The sequence below is a fragment of the Fukomys damarensis genome, unplaced genomic scaffold (assembly GCF_012274545.1).
Source record: "Fukomys damarensis isolate Sample0158 unplaced genomic scaffold, DMR_v1.0_HiC HiC_scaffold_22, whole genome shotgun sequence".
Taxonomy (NCBI): Eukaryota; Metazoa; Chordata; class Mammalia; order Rodentia; family Bathyergidae; genus Fukomys; species Fukomys damarensis.
The window spans coordinates 24939820-24949991 of NW_022900934.1; the positions used below are offsets into that span (position 1 = coordinate 24939820).

The 10172-nt window shown below is 52.3% G+C and overlaps 1 protein-coding gene across 1 annotated transcript in view; it reads left to right on the top strand.

Moving 5' to 3' along the window:
• The window catches only part of E2f1 (E2F transcription factor 1), a 10526-nt gene extending 1573 nt beyond the window's left edge, over positions 1 to 8953 (top strand). The window contains exons 2-8 of the mRNA XM_010628493.1: positions 246 to 361; positions 4512 to 4602; positions 4930 to 5149; positions 5886 to 6038; positions 7194 to 7308; positions 7401 to 7623; positions 7705 to 8953. Of these exons, the coding sequence (XP_010626795.1) occupies positions 246 to 361; positions 4512 to 4602; positions 4930 to 5149; positions 5886 to 6038; positions 7194 to 7308; positions 7401 to 7623; positions 7705 to 7952 (1166 nt within the window). The 3' untranslated portion in view covers positions 7953 to 8953. The remainder of the gene's footprint in view (positions 1 to 245; positions 362 to 4511; positions 4603 to 4929; positions 5150 to 5885; positions 6039 to 7193; positions 7309 to 7400; positions 7624 to 7704) is intronic.
• Positions 8954 to 10172: the final 1219 nt, after the last annotated feature.

Genomic DNA, 10172 nt, shown 5'->3' on the forward strand with positions numbered 1-10172 from the left:
GGGCGGGGGAGAAAAGGGCTGAGACTCCCGGGCCTGGGCGGTGCAGAGCCTGGGCTGGGCCTCTGAGCCCCGCCCCGGGGTGCGGGGTGACCTCGGGCCAGTCCGTTTGCTCCTTTGCTCGAGGTCTCGGCTTCGGCTTCGTACTGCAGCCGCTCGAACGTTGGACCCATACTAACTGCCCACGTGTATTCAGCTGGCCCTTACCGCAGACCAAAGGCCAGCTAAACTCACAAGCCTGCTGTGAGTTCAGTGTTGTCGCTGCTTCCCTCTGACTCACTCTGGGAACCGAGTGAGCCCCAGAAAGGGAAGTGACTTGTCCCACGTCGTACAGCTGCAGGTGGTGGCTCTAGGATGTGAACTGGTACTTGTGCTGGGTAGTGGGCATGGCTCTTGGGGAGTTAAAGGGGACGGGGGCGGGAGAAGGTCCTGACCATTGAAGAGCCATGAGGGAGACCCTACTTCCTGCCTTGATGCTGAACTGCCAGGTGCAGGCCTGGCCCTCCAGGCCTCTGGGGAGAGGCCTCCGAGCTGGGAGGCCTTCTCTGCAGGGGCGGGGCGCTGGGCCAGCTGCTGATCCCCTCCTTCTGCCCGTCCTTCCATCTGCCACCCTCCAGCCCTTGGTTGCCATGGAACCTCATTAATCAGGCAGGCAGACCCCTCAGCCTCTTTGGAAGGACTGGGTGGGCTGGGCCTATGGGAGCTGGAGAGGAGGCCCGCAGGGCCTGGACGGAGAGTGTCCCAGGGAAATTCTTAAATAAGTCCTTCCAGACCCCTGAGCCGCAAGAAGCTCAAGACCAGTTCAAACTGGGGGTCCCAGAAGAAGCTGCCGAATTACATACAGCCTGTGGGTGAAGGTGGGAGCTGGCCGGGGCTGGCTTTGCAGGACCGGCTCTCAGCAGCAGGCTTGAAACAAGTGGGAGGGGCCAGACTGGGCCCGGACTAAGGTAGAAACTGTTCAACTGTTGATGAGGTGTGGGTGGCAGCTGGTCCCTGAGGCGTCCTGAAAAGGCCCCCAACCCCTTTGGCCTATTGCCCAGTGCTGCCTTCCTTCCGGAATCACCAAGATGCTAATAATAATAACAATAGCAGCCACCATTGTTTGGAAGATGTTTTTTTGTGCCAGGCTCTGGGCCAAGCACTTTACCCAATTAACTCATTTAACCCTGTCAGCAACCTCTCTTTATATAAATTGGGAAGCTGAGGCCTAGAGATGGTCAAACCTTCTCTACTCATTCAGCTGGTAGTATTGACCTAGAGATGCTAATGGTAGTTGAAGAAAGCCTGGAAGTGCCTGCATCCCTTCCTCCTGATAAATGGGGCAGGGGCTCAGTGCCAAGGGTTGGTCAGCTGCCTTGTCTCCTAAACTCCCTTTGGGTGCTTGGCTTGGGACCTGCATAGTTAAATCCTCCGTTCACCTTTGAGTCAAGCACTCAGGAGACCTAGGGCTTTAGAGACCTAACAGCCTGTGGGGCCTGGCCTTGAGGAGCTGAGCTGCAGGGTCTGGGTGGGCCTGGGACAAAGAAAGCCCTCTGCTCCCTACTCCCTGCCAGGTGACAGCAAGGGCTGCCTCAGAGGCAGGTGACAATCTCCTGTCCTTCCCCACCCTACTTGTAGACCTGCAGGCATTTTCTGTGTGGGCCAGGGTCAGACTGTTACCACCCTGGAGCTGGAGGCCAGGTTTTGGCCTCCACCAGCTCTGCTTGCATTTTTGTGAGCAGTCCATGAAATAAGCTATAGGCTTGGCTTCTGCCCTAACGATCATTTGTGAAGTACCTCCTGTCTACAGGGCTCTGCAATTCAGCCATTTCTTACTGCCCTGCCTGTCTACCTGCACAGGGTTTTGGCCATGAAAAAGAAACTAAAGCCTAGGGGTGCAGCAGAGTGGTAGAGCACCTGTGGCATCCTGGAGGCCCTTGTTTTGATCCCCAGCACCAAAACACAAAACTGCAAATTTTATTTTATTTTTTTATTTTTTTTGGTACCAGGGATTGAACTCCGGTCCTTTGTGCTTGCAAGGCAGGCCACTGAACCGCTGAGCTAAATCTCCGGCCCTGCAGATTTTAATATGTCTAATGTGTGTCACTGTAAAAAACTAGCAGGTTGGCTGGGGGTGTAGTACTTCAGTGGTAGAATACTTAACCTGGCATGTGCTAGGTTTGATTCTGGAGGGGGAGCAGACAGATGGACGGACTAGAAAGTCGATGGCAGGATCCCATCTCACCCATTCTTCTTTCTGTTATTTTTGTTTTATTTGTTTTGTTGATATTGGTTTGGTTTTGTTTTTTTGAGATGGGGTCTCACTGTGTACTTCCTACGTAGTTTGGGCTGGCCTGAAACTCTTGAAGGTCTTCCTGCCTCAGGTCCCAAGTGCTAGGATTACAGGAATGTGCTGCCAAACTCAAAATTTGGTTGTTTTTTTGAGATTTGAGGCAGCATCTCACTATGTAGTTCAGGCTGGCCTTTAAACTCATTATGTAGCCTAGGATGGCCTCGAACTCACAGCCATCTTCCTTCCTCAGCCTCAGATTGAACTCATGATATACTTCATACTGGTCTTGAGTTTGTAATCTTGCCTCAGCCTCCCAATTCCTGATATTACAGGTGTCCTGTTTTATTTTTCTAAGGCTGTTTGTTTGTTTTCTGCAGCACTGGAGTTGACCCCAGGGCCTTTCCACGGAGCTACATCCCCAGCCTTTTTTCTTGTTTGGTATTTATTTATTTATTTTTGAAACAGGGTCTTGCTAAGTTACCAGGTTGCCTCAAACTTTCAATCTTCCTGCCTTAGCCTCCTAAATAGTTGGTTTTGTAGGCATGTGCCACCATTCCCAGCAGTTCATGAGATTTGTAATCCAAGAAAGATCATATATATCTTCTGCCCTTTTGTTTTGTTTCTCGGTCTGTCTTTGAGACTGTGTTTACCAGTCTTAGTTTTGTGTTTTTTTATTTTTTGGTGTTTTTTTTGCTTTGTTCTTGTTTTTGTACTGGGGATTGAACTTGGGACCTTTTTTTGCAAGGCCAGCGGCAGCACTGCTGAGCTAAATCCCCAGAAAGCCTTGTTTTTTTTTTTTATAACTGCAAGGTATTCCTAAATAAATAAATGAGTAGTTTATTTAAATTTCTTTTAAGACAATGTCTCTGGCATGTGACATCTCTGGCCTCTGCATGCCTATAATCCCAGCTACTCAAAAGGCTAAGGCACAAATATCACAAGTTCAGGGCCACTTTGGGTAACTTAGACCCTGTCTCTATTTTTGGGGGGTGGTATGGGGGTTGGACTTGGGTCCTTGTGCTTGCAAGGAAGGTGGTAGAACCACTGAGCTAAATCCCCAGCAAGACCCTGTCTCAGAATAAAAAGGGCTTGGAGTATAGCTCAGTAGAAGAGGGCTTGCCTAGTATGCTTAAGGACCTGGCTGCAGTCCTCAGTACCAAAACAAAAGTGGTGGTCAGAGAGGGAAGCAGCAGTTAGTTGTACAGAGGGGAGAGAAAAAGCTGGGCAAGACCAATCCAGGAGAGGCTGGCATGGGCTAAGGCTCGGAGAGATGGGTTTCTTAGAATCTTCATGGAGAAGCAAGGGCAGGTGAGGGTAGAGGCAGCAGCGCTGCTGCCGTGGAGGGGCCAGCTGGAGGTGAGCCGGTGGTGTGGAGGCCGCTGACCCTCTAGTGGGAAGCGATGAAGGCTGTGGAGATGTGCTTGTGGCAACTGGATGTAGTGAGGGTGGCAGGTGGGCTCACAGGTTTGAATCTGAAAGCCTGTGGCTGGTGGAGAGATGGCAAGTGTGGTTCTGGGCAAGGTGCATTTGCGCTGCCTGTGGGACTCACAGGACAGCCTTCATGCCTGAGTTCCTGACCTAAGCCAGAGGGGTGTGAGGGAAAGGGCTGTGCTCCTCCTCCTCTGATAATCCTCAGTAGGAGTCCTGGCTCTATGGCCTTGAGCTTCATTTGCCTTATCTGTAAAATGGGGCTCTTACCGTGCTGCTAGTCCACAGACTGAAATAAGCCAGTGAGGCAAAGTGACTCACAAGTATCAGCTGCGGCCATGGTTATAGATAAGTAAACTAGTCACAGACTGAGAGGAGGGGGGCGAGGATTTAGCTCAGTGGTGTTGCTCCCTGCTCTCATTTTTGAAATAAGTATTTTTAAAAATTTGCAGATGTAGGGGTTAGGGGTGGTGTAGGGGCTAGGGATGCAGTTCAGTGGTAGAATGTGTGTTTAGCCTGTACAAAGTCCCATGTTTGATCTCTGTCACAGCCAAAGGGCTATTTTGCAGAGACATTTTAAAACTACCACCAGCCCCCAGGGTAGTGGTGGTGTAGATGGGGCAAGTCGGGTCTGCTGCCCTTTGCTTCAGTGTTCTGTGTGACACGGGTATCACCTCCATGCTGTGTCCCCCGGGATCGATCTGTCTCCCTCATTTATATGTGTACCTAGTAGAGAAACAGGCAGGGGCCCTCAGCTGAGGCTCTGTAGCCTCACTCCTGGTTACTGGCCATCCTCCCGTTATGCCTGCTGCAGGTGAAGCGGAGGCTGGACCTGGAAACTGACCACCAGTACCTGGCTGAGAGCAGTGGGCCAGTCCGGGGCAGAGGCCGGCTCCTGGGGAAAGGTACATGGGACTTAGGCTAGACAGGCCCAGGTGGGGGCGTGGACCTGCCTATGGACTAAGGTCTAGCTGGTCAGGACTGGGCCTGAGCCAGGCCTCTGTGGGCCCAGCAGGCAGAGGCAGTGTCCTTGGGGGTGGGGAGTTCCCCTGCCAGAAGAGGAAACGCTGTGGTTGGCAGGCAGTGGCCATGGGGCCTCCCTGCTTGGTGTCATCAGGGGAAGGAGCCCTGTGCCCCCCACCCATCCTGTTCTCTGCACTGCCCGAGAGCCAGGCCTGGTTGAGGGTGGGGACGGATGAGGACCCCATCTTGCCTTCCCGCCCCCACACCAGGTGTGAAATCTCCAGGGGAGAAATCACGCTATGAGACATCCCTGAATCTAACCACCAAACGCTTTCTGGAGCTGCTGAGCCGCTCAGCTGATGGCGTTGTTGACCTGAACTGGGCAGCTGAGGTGCTAAAGGTGCAGAAACGGCGCATCTACGACATCACCAATGTCTTGGAGGGCATCCAGCTCATTGCCAAGAAGTCCAAGAACCACATCCAGTGGCTGTAGGTACCAGCCCTGCTTGCATCCCCATCTTACGGTTGAGACTGAGGCTCAGAAGAATAGTGGCTTCCGGGGGTGACAGACACGGAGAGGTGCACAAACCTTGCCTGTCCGGCTCGCTGTAGCTTTACCTGTTCGTTCACTGTGTAGCCACCCCACCAGATGAGCATACAGAAGCTTTCCAGTCCCAGAAGGTTCCTCTGTGTTCCTTCCCAGTCGTTGACCAACATTCAAGCTTCCACCATCCATGAGATTTTCCTGGCATTGATGTCTATTCTTGTTAGCTTTTGATTTGTTTTTCCCTCCACACCTTCCTTCGCAATCATCCTACTGTGCTCTCTTTCTGTCTCTGACATACCCTACCTTTTCAATTTTTGGTAGATTTTCCACTCTGCATCATTTTCTTTTTACTTGACAACATGTCTTATAAATGACTCAAGTGTTCGTCTAATTATTCTCATCCTTTTAAAGCTGTGTCACATGCCATGGCCTGTCCATGCCATCGTGTACTTACCTTGCCCCCTAATAGGGACACGTGGGCGTTTGTTGACAGGCCAGGCTTTAAACCTGTGCCCATCTGATTCGGCACCCAGCTGAGGTGTCGGGACCAGAGAGGGGAAAGGGCTTGCCTGGGGCTCACACCACAGCAGCAGCAGCAGACTTTGTCCTGAGGGCAGGGCTGATGGGCAGAGGGGCCAGGAGTTGCTAAAGGCCCCCTCCCCCCATTCCTCCCCCCAGGGGCAGCCACACCACAGTGGGGATCAGCGGGCGGCTTGAAGGGCTGACCCAGGACCTCCAGCAGCTGCAGGAGAGTGAGCAGCAACTAGACCACCTAATGCACATCTGCAGCACACAGCTGCAGCTGCTCTCCGGGGACTCTGACAGCCAGCGATATCCTTGGATTGCTTGGGGGGCTGTGGGTGCTGAATGGCAGTCTTGGCAGGTGGGGTCTTGTCAAGTGGAACTAGGCCTTGCACTCAGGAGTGGGCTTTGGATGCAAGTCCTGGCTCCACATCTGCTCACCATGTGACACTGCACAAGTTATCTGACCTCTGGGTGTCAGCTTCATCTAGAAAGGGGGAGATGGTAATCTCTAATTCCCAATTTGTGCAGATTAAACAAAAACTAGCTGGGCATGGTAGCCCACACCTGTAATCTTAGCACTTGGAGGCTGAGGTTAGGCCAGCCTGGGTACACAGCAAGACCTTAAAAATCCTGGTATCGGCAATAACAAAACATTTATTTAGTGCAGTGATTCAGCACATAGTTGTAGCTTCAAAATTAGAGACATTAAGTTTTTGTGTTTCGTTCAGAAAAATAGAAACTTCATTAAAATGTTTCTTCAGTGAATTCCAAAATTGTGTTTATAAACTTTGGTCACAGCTGGTTGTTGTGGTACATACCTATAATCACAGACACTTGAGGCTGAGGAGAGAAAATTGAAAGTTTGAGGCCAGCCTGACCCTATTTCAAAACAAAAAAATAAGCTGGGCATGGTGGCGCACACCTGACATCCCAGCACCTGGGAGGCTGAGGCAGGAGGATCACTGTGAGTTCTAGACCAGCCTGGGCTACATAGTGAGTTCCAGGTCAGTCTCAACTACATAGTGAGACCCTGTCTCAAAAAACCAACAAAAAAACAAAAAGGGCTGGGGATGCAGCTCAGTGCCCTCTGGGTTCAATCCACCCTGTGTCTAAAAACCAACAAAAAAACAAAAAGGGCTGGGGATGCAGCTCAGTGCCCTCTGGGTTCAATCCCCAGTACCGCACAAATTTGGAGCACAACTGTCAGTTGACACCAAGACCATAAATGGCCACCTGGAGTTGTGTTAAGCATATTACATTGCGATGGCTTAGAAATGGATGGGGAGGTGGCACACTGTACACAGGTGGCAGGTGAAGCTCAGGGGGATGAGGTTTTGAATACAAACTATATGCTGGGCCCTGAGTCTGGGTGTCAAGAGGACAGGACTGACTAGGCAGTTGTGGGCACCGTCTTGGGGCTGTCGGGTGGCCAAAAGCCACATGGTCCTTGACTCCGCCAACCCTGGCCTATGTGACCTGCCAGGACCTTCATAGCATCGCAGACCCTGCGGAGCAGATGGTCATGGTGATCAAGGCCCCTCCGGAGACCCAGCTCCAAGCTGTGGATTCTTCAGAGGTGAGGCCAGTGGCTCCAGGCTGACCAGGACGGGCTAGACTGGGGTAGTGGTCACTGGGCCTCATTTTACACTGTCTCCTGCCTCTACCTAGACCTTTCAGATCTCCCTTAAGAGCAAACAAGGCCCCATCGATGTTTTCCTGTGCCCCGAGGAGAGTACAGGTGGAATCAGCCCTGCAAAGACCCCGCCCCAGGAGGCAGCTTCTGGGGAAGAGGACAGGACAGGTGATACTGTCACCCCAGTGCCACCACCATCATCTCCCCCCTCCTCCCCTGCCATGGATCCCAGCCAGTCCCTGCTCAGCCTGGAGCAAGGTGGGTGAAGGGCAGGTGGGGTGGGCCCCTCTCACCCATGCTGGGCCATCCCTGGCCTATGATGCTCTCTTGTTTCCCCAGAGCCACTGCTGTCACGGATGAGTGGCCTACGGGCCCCTGTGGATGAGGACCATCTGTCCCCGTTGGTTGCTGCTGACTCGCTCCTGGAGCATGTGCGGGAGGACTTTCCTGGGCTCCTTCCTGAGGAGTTCATCAGCCTCTCTCCACCCCATGAGGCTCTTGACTACCATTTTGGCCTTGAGGAGGGCGAGGGCATCAGAGACCTCTTTGATTGTGACTTTGGGGACCTGACCCCCCTGGATTTCTGACGGGCCACACGGGGGCAGCATCTCCTGAGATGCCTACCCTGCCTCTGCAGCCCTGGAGTCCTCTGCCCCAGGCCACCCTTCCACCCTCATTGGAAGAGTGTAATTATATTCTCTTTTCTTTCTCCAGTAGCTTCTAGCTCTGGGGTCTGGCTGCCACCCAGAGGTCAAAGAAGCCAGGGAGGGAGCCTGTGTTTGTGGTGTGTATGTGCATGCACCCGGCACCCCACACATGTACACCTGGGGTGTGGTGTGAGCATGTATGTGCGCATGTACCGGGGAATGAAGGTGAACACATCTGTGCGTGCACTGCAGACACGCCCCGGTGTGTCCACATGTGTGCATGAGTTCATGTGTGTGCATGGGGGGCTCTAACTGCACTTTCGGTCTCCTTGCTCCAGGGGCCCAATGAAGCCCAGGCTGGATTCCTGCCCCCAAATCCTGTGCACTGATCAGGCCAGGTGGGGAGGCCTTGGCTGGCTGGGTTTGCAGGACATTGAGAGCACTTCTGTCTTAAAAGTTTTTTTCTGATCGAAGCTTTAACAGAGCATTATTTATTTATCAAGGCCTTTTTGGCAAGCCTGCGGAGCAAAGGGCAGGGGTCCCTGAGCTGTTCTTTTGCCTGACCCCGAAGAAGCTAATGCCTGACTGACTTATTTATTGGGAATGGGGGAGGGAGACTGACAGCCATGGGTGGATGGAGGGCTGATCCCTTTCCAGAGGGTCACCTCGGGGTCCCAGCTGCCCCCAGGATGGACATGAGATGGGAGAGGTGAGTGGGGACCTTCACTGGCAGGGTGGGTGAAGGACTCCTCCAGCCAAGACTGAGGAGCCCTCCTGTGGTGTTTGAAGCTCCACACTAACTTACTGCTCTGCTCTGCCCTTCACTCCAATCTGCACTTTGATTTGTTTCCTAACAGCTCTGTTCCCTCCTGCTTTGGTTTTAATAAATATTTTGATGATGTTTAGGCTGGGCCTTGGGACTTTACATTACGCCAACTTAAGGGGAGGAAAGATTGCTGGGAAAAAATACCCACTCTCAGGGCCAGGGATTTATTTAGCTCTGGCATTGCACCTGTCTAGCAAATGCAAGGTCCCGAGTCGATCCCCAGTACCAAAAAGAAAGAAAGCTCCACTTCCTTTGTCCCTGTCCCTAACCAAAGTTTAATACCATTTGAGACTCAAGACACCAAGAAAGGAAGGCTTTGTCACCACTTTTCCCCATTTTGATCCAGTAAATATTCTTGTAAAAAGTCAAGAGCCAGGGATTTAGCTCAGTGGTGTCACTGCCTGCCTTGCAAGTGCGAGGACCTGAGTTCCATCCCTGGTACCAAAACAAACATGCCACCAAGGTGCACAGAGTAATAGGTGAATTTCCCAGCACCAGAGGCTCCTGCTATCAGTGTGCTGTTTCTTATAGCTGCTTTTGTGCATTAGTAGATATGCCTCGAATGCAGACTGACTGTATACAAAGAGTCGCCAATCAGGCTGGAATGATGTGTCCTGTTCCAGTAGTTTTGTTTTTGTCTTTTTGAGACAGGTTTTCACTGCAGTTCAGGCTGTCCTTGAACAAACTTTGTAGTCCGGGCTATCCTCGAGTGATCCTGCTGCCTCAGCCGTTTCAGTTTTAAAGCTTGCTGTAAGCTAGGTGTGGTGCACACTTGTAATCCTAGCACATAGGCTGAAGCAGGAGGATCGAAAAGTTCAAGCCTAGCCAAATAAATTTAAATATTAAACCATGGTAGTGCCAAGGCCCTGATTCGGTCCCAACAATTCTTGCAAGTAAGCTCCCTTCAGCTGCTGTATCGATTGGGTTGAGCTGAGAACCAGAATGACAGAGGAGGCAAAGTGGCTGAATTGAGTTGGAAATGCCAGAGCTCTGGAAAAAGGGTGACCCAGAGTTCTCACAACGACCTGTGGTTACTTTTAGATGCGCGTCCTGAGCCACCCTCTCATTTCCATGCCTTGCATTCGATGCATCTCCAGCACAGTCCTGGCGGGGGTATCCACTGTCACCCCCACTGTGCAGAAAGCAGGCTCCCAGAGATGGAAGACCCTGTGCGTTTCGCCCACTCCGGCTGGAAGTGACCCCTTTGGTGTTCCCTGCTCCACTGGCCGCCCCTCCTGGGGCTTCAGCGGAAAAACCGGCACTGGGGCAGGCCGTTGCGCAGCCAGGACTTTGCACTTGTCTCCCAGTCGGGGAAGCCGCTGCAGAGGCCAGGC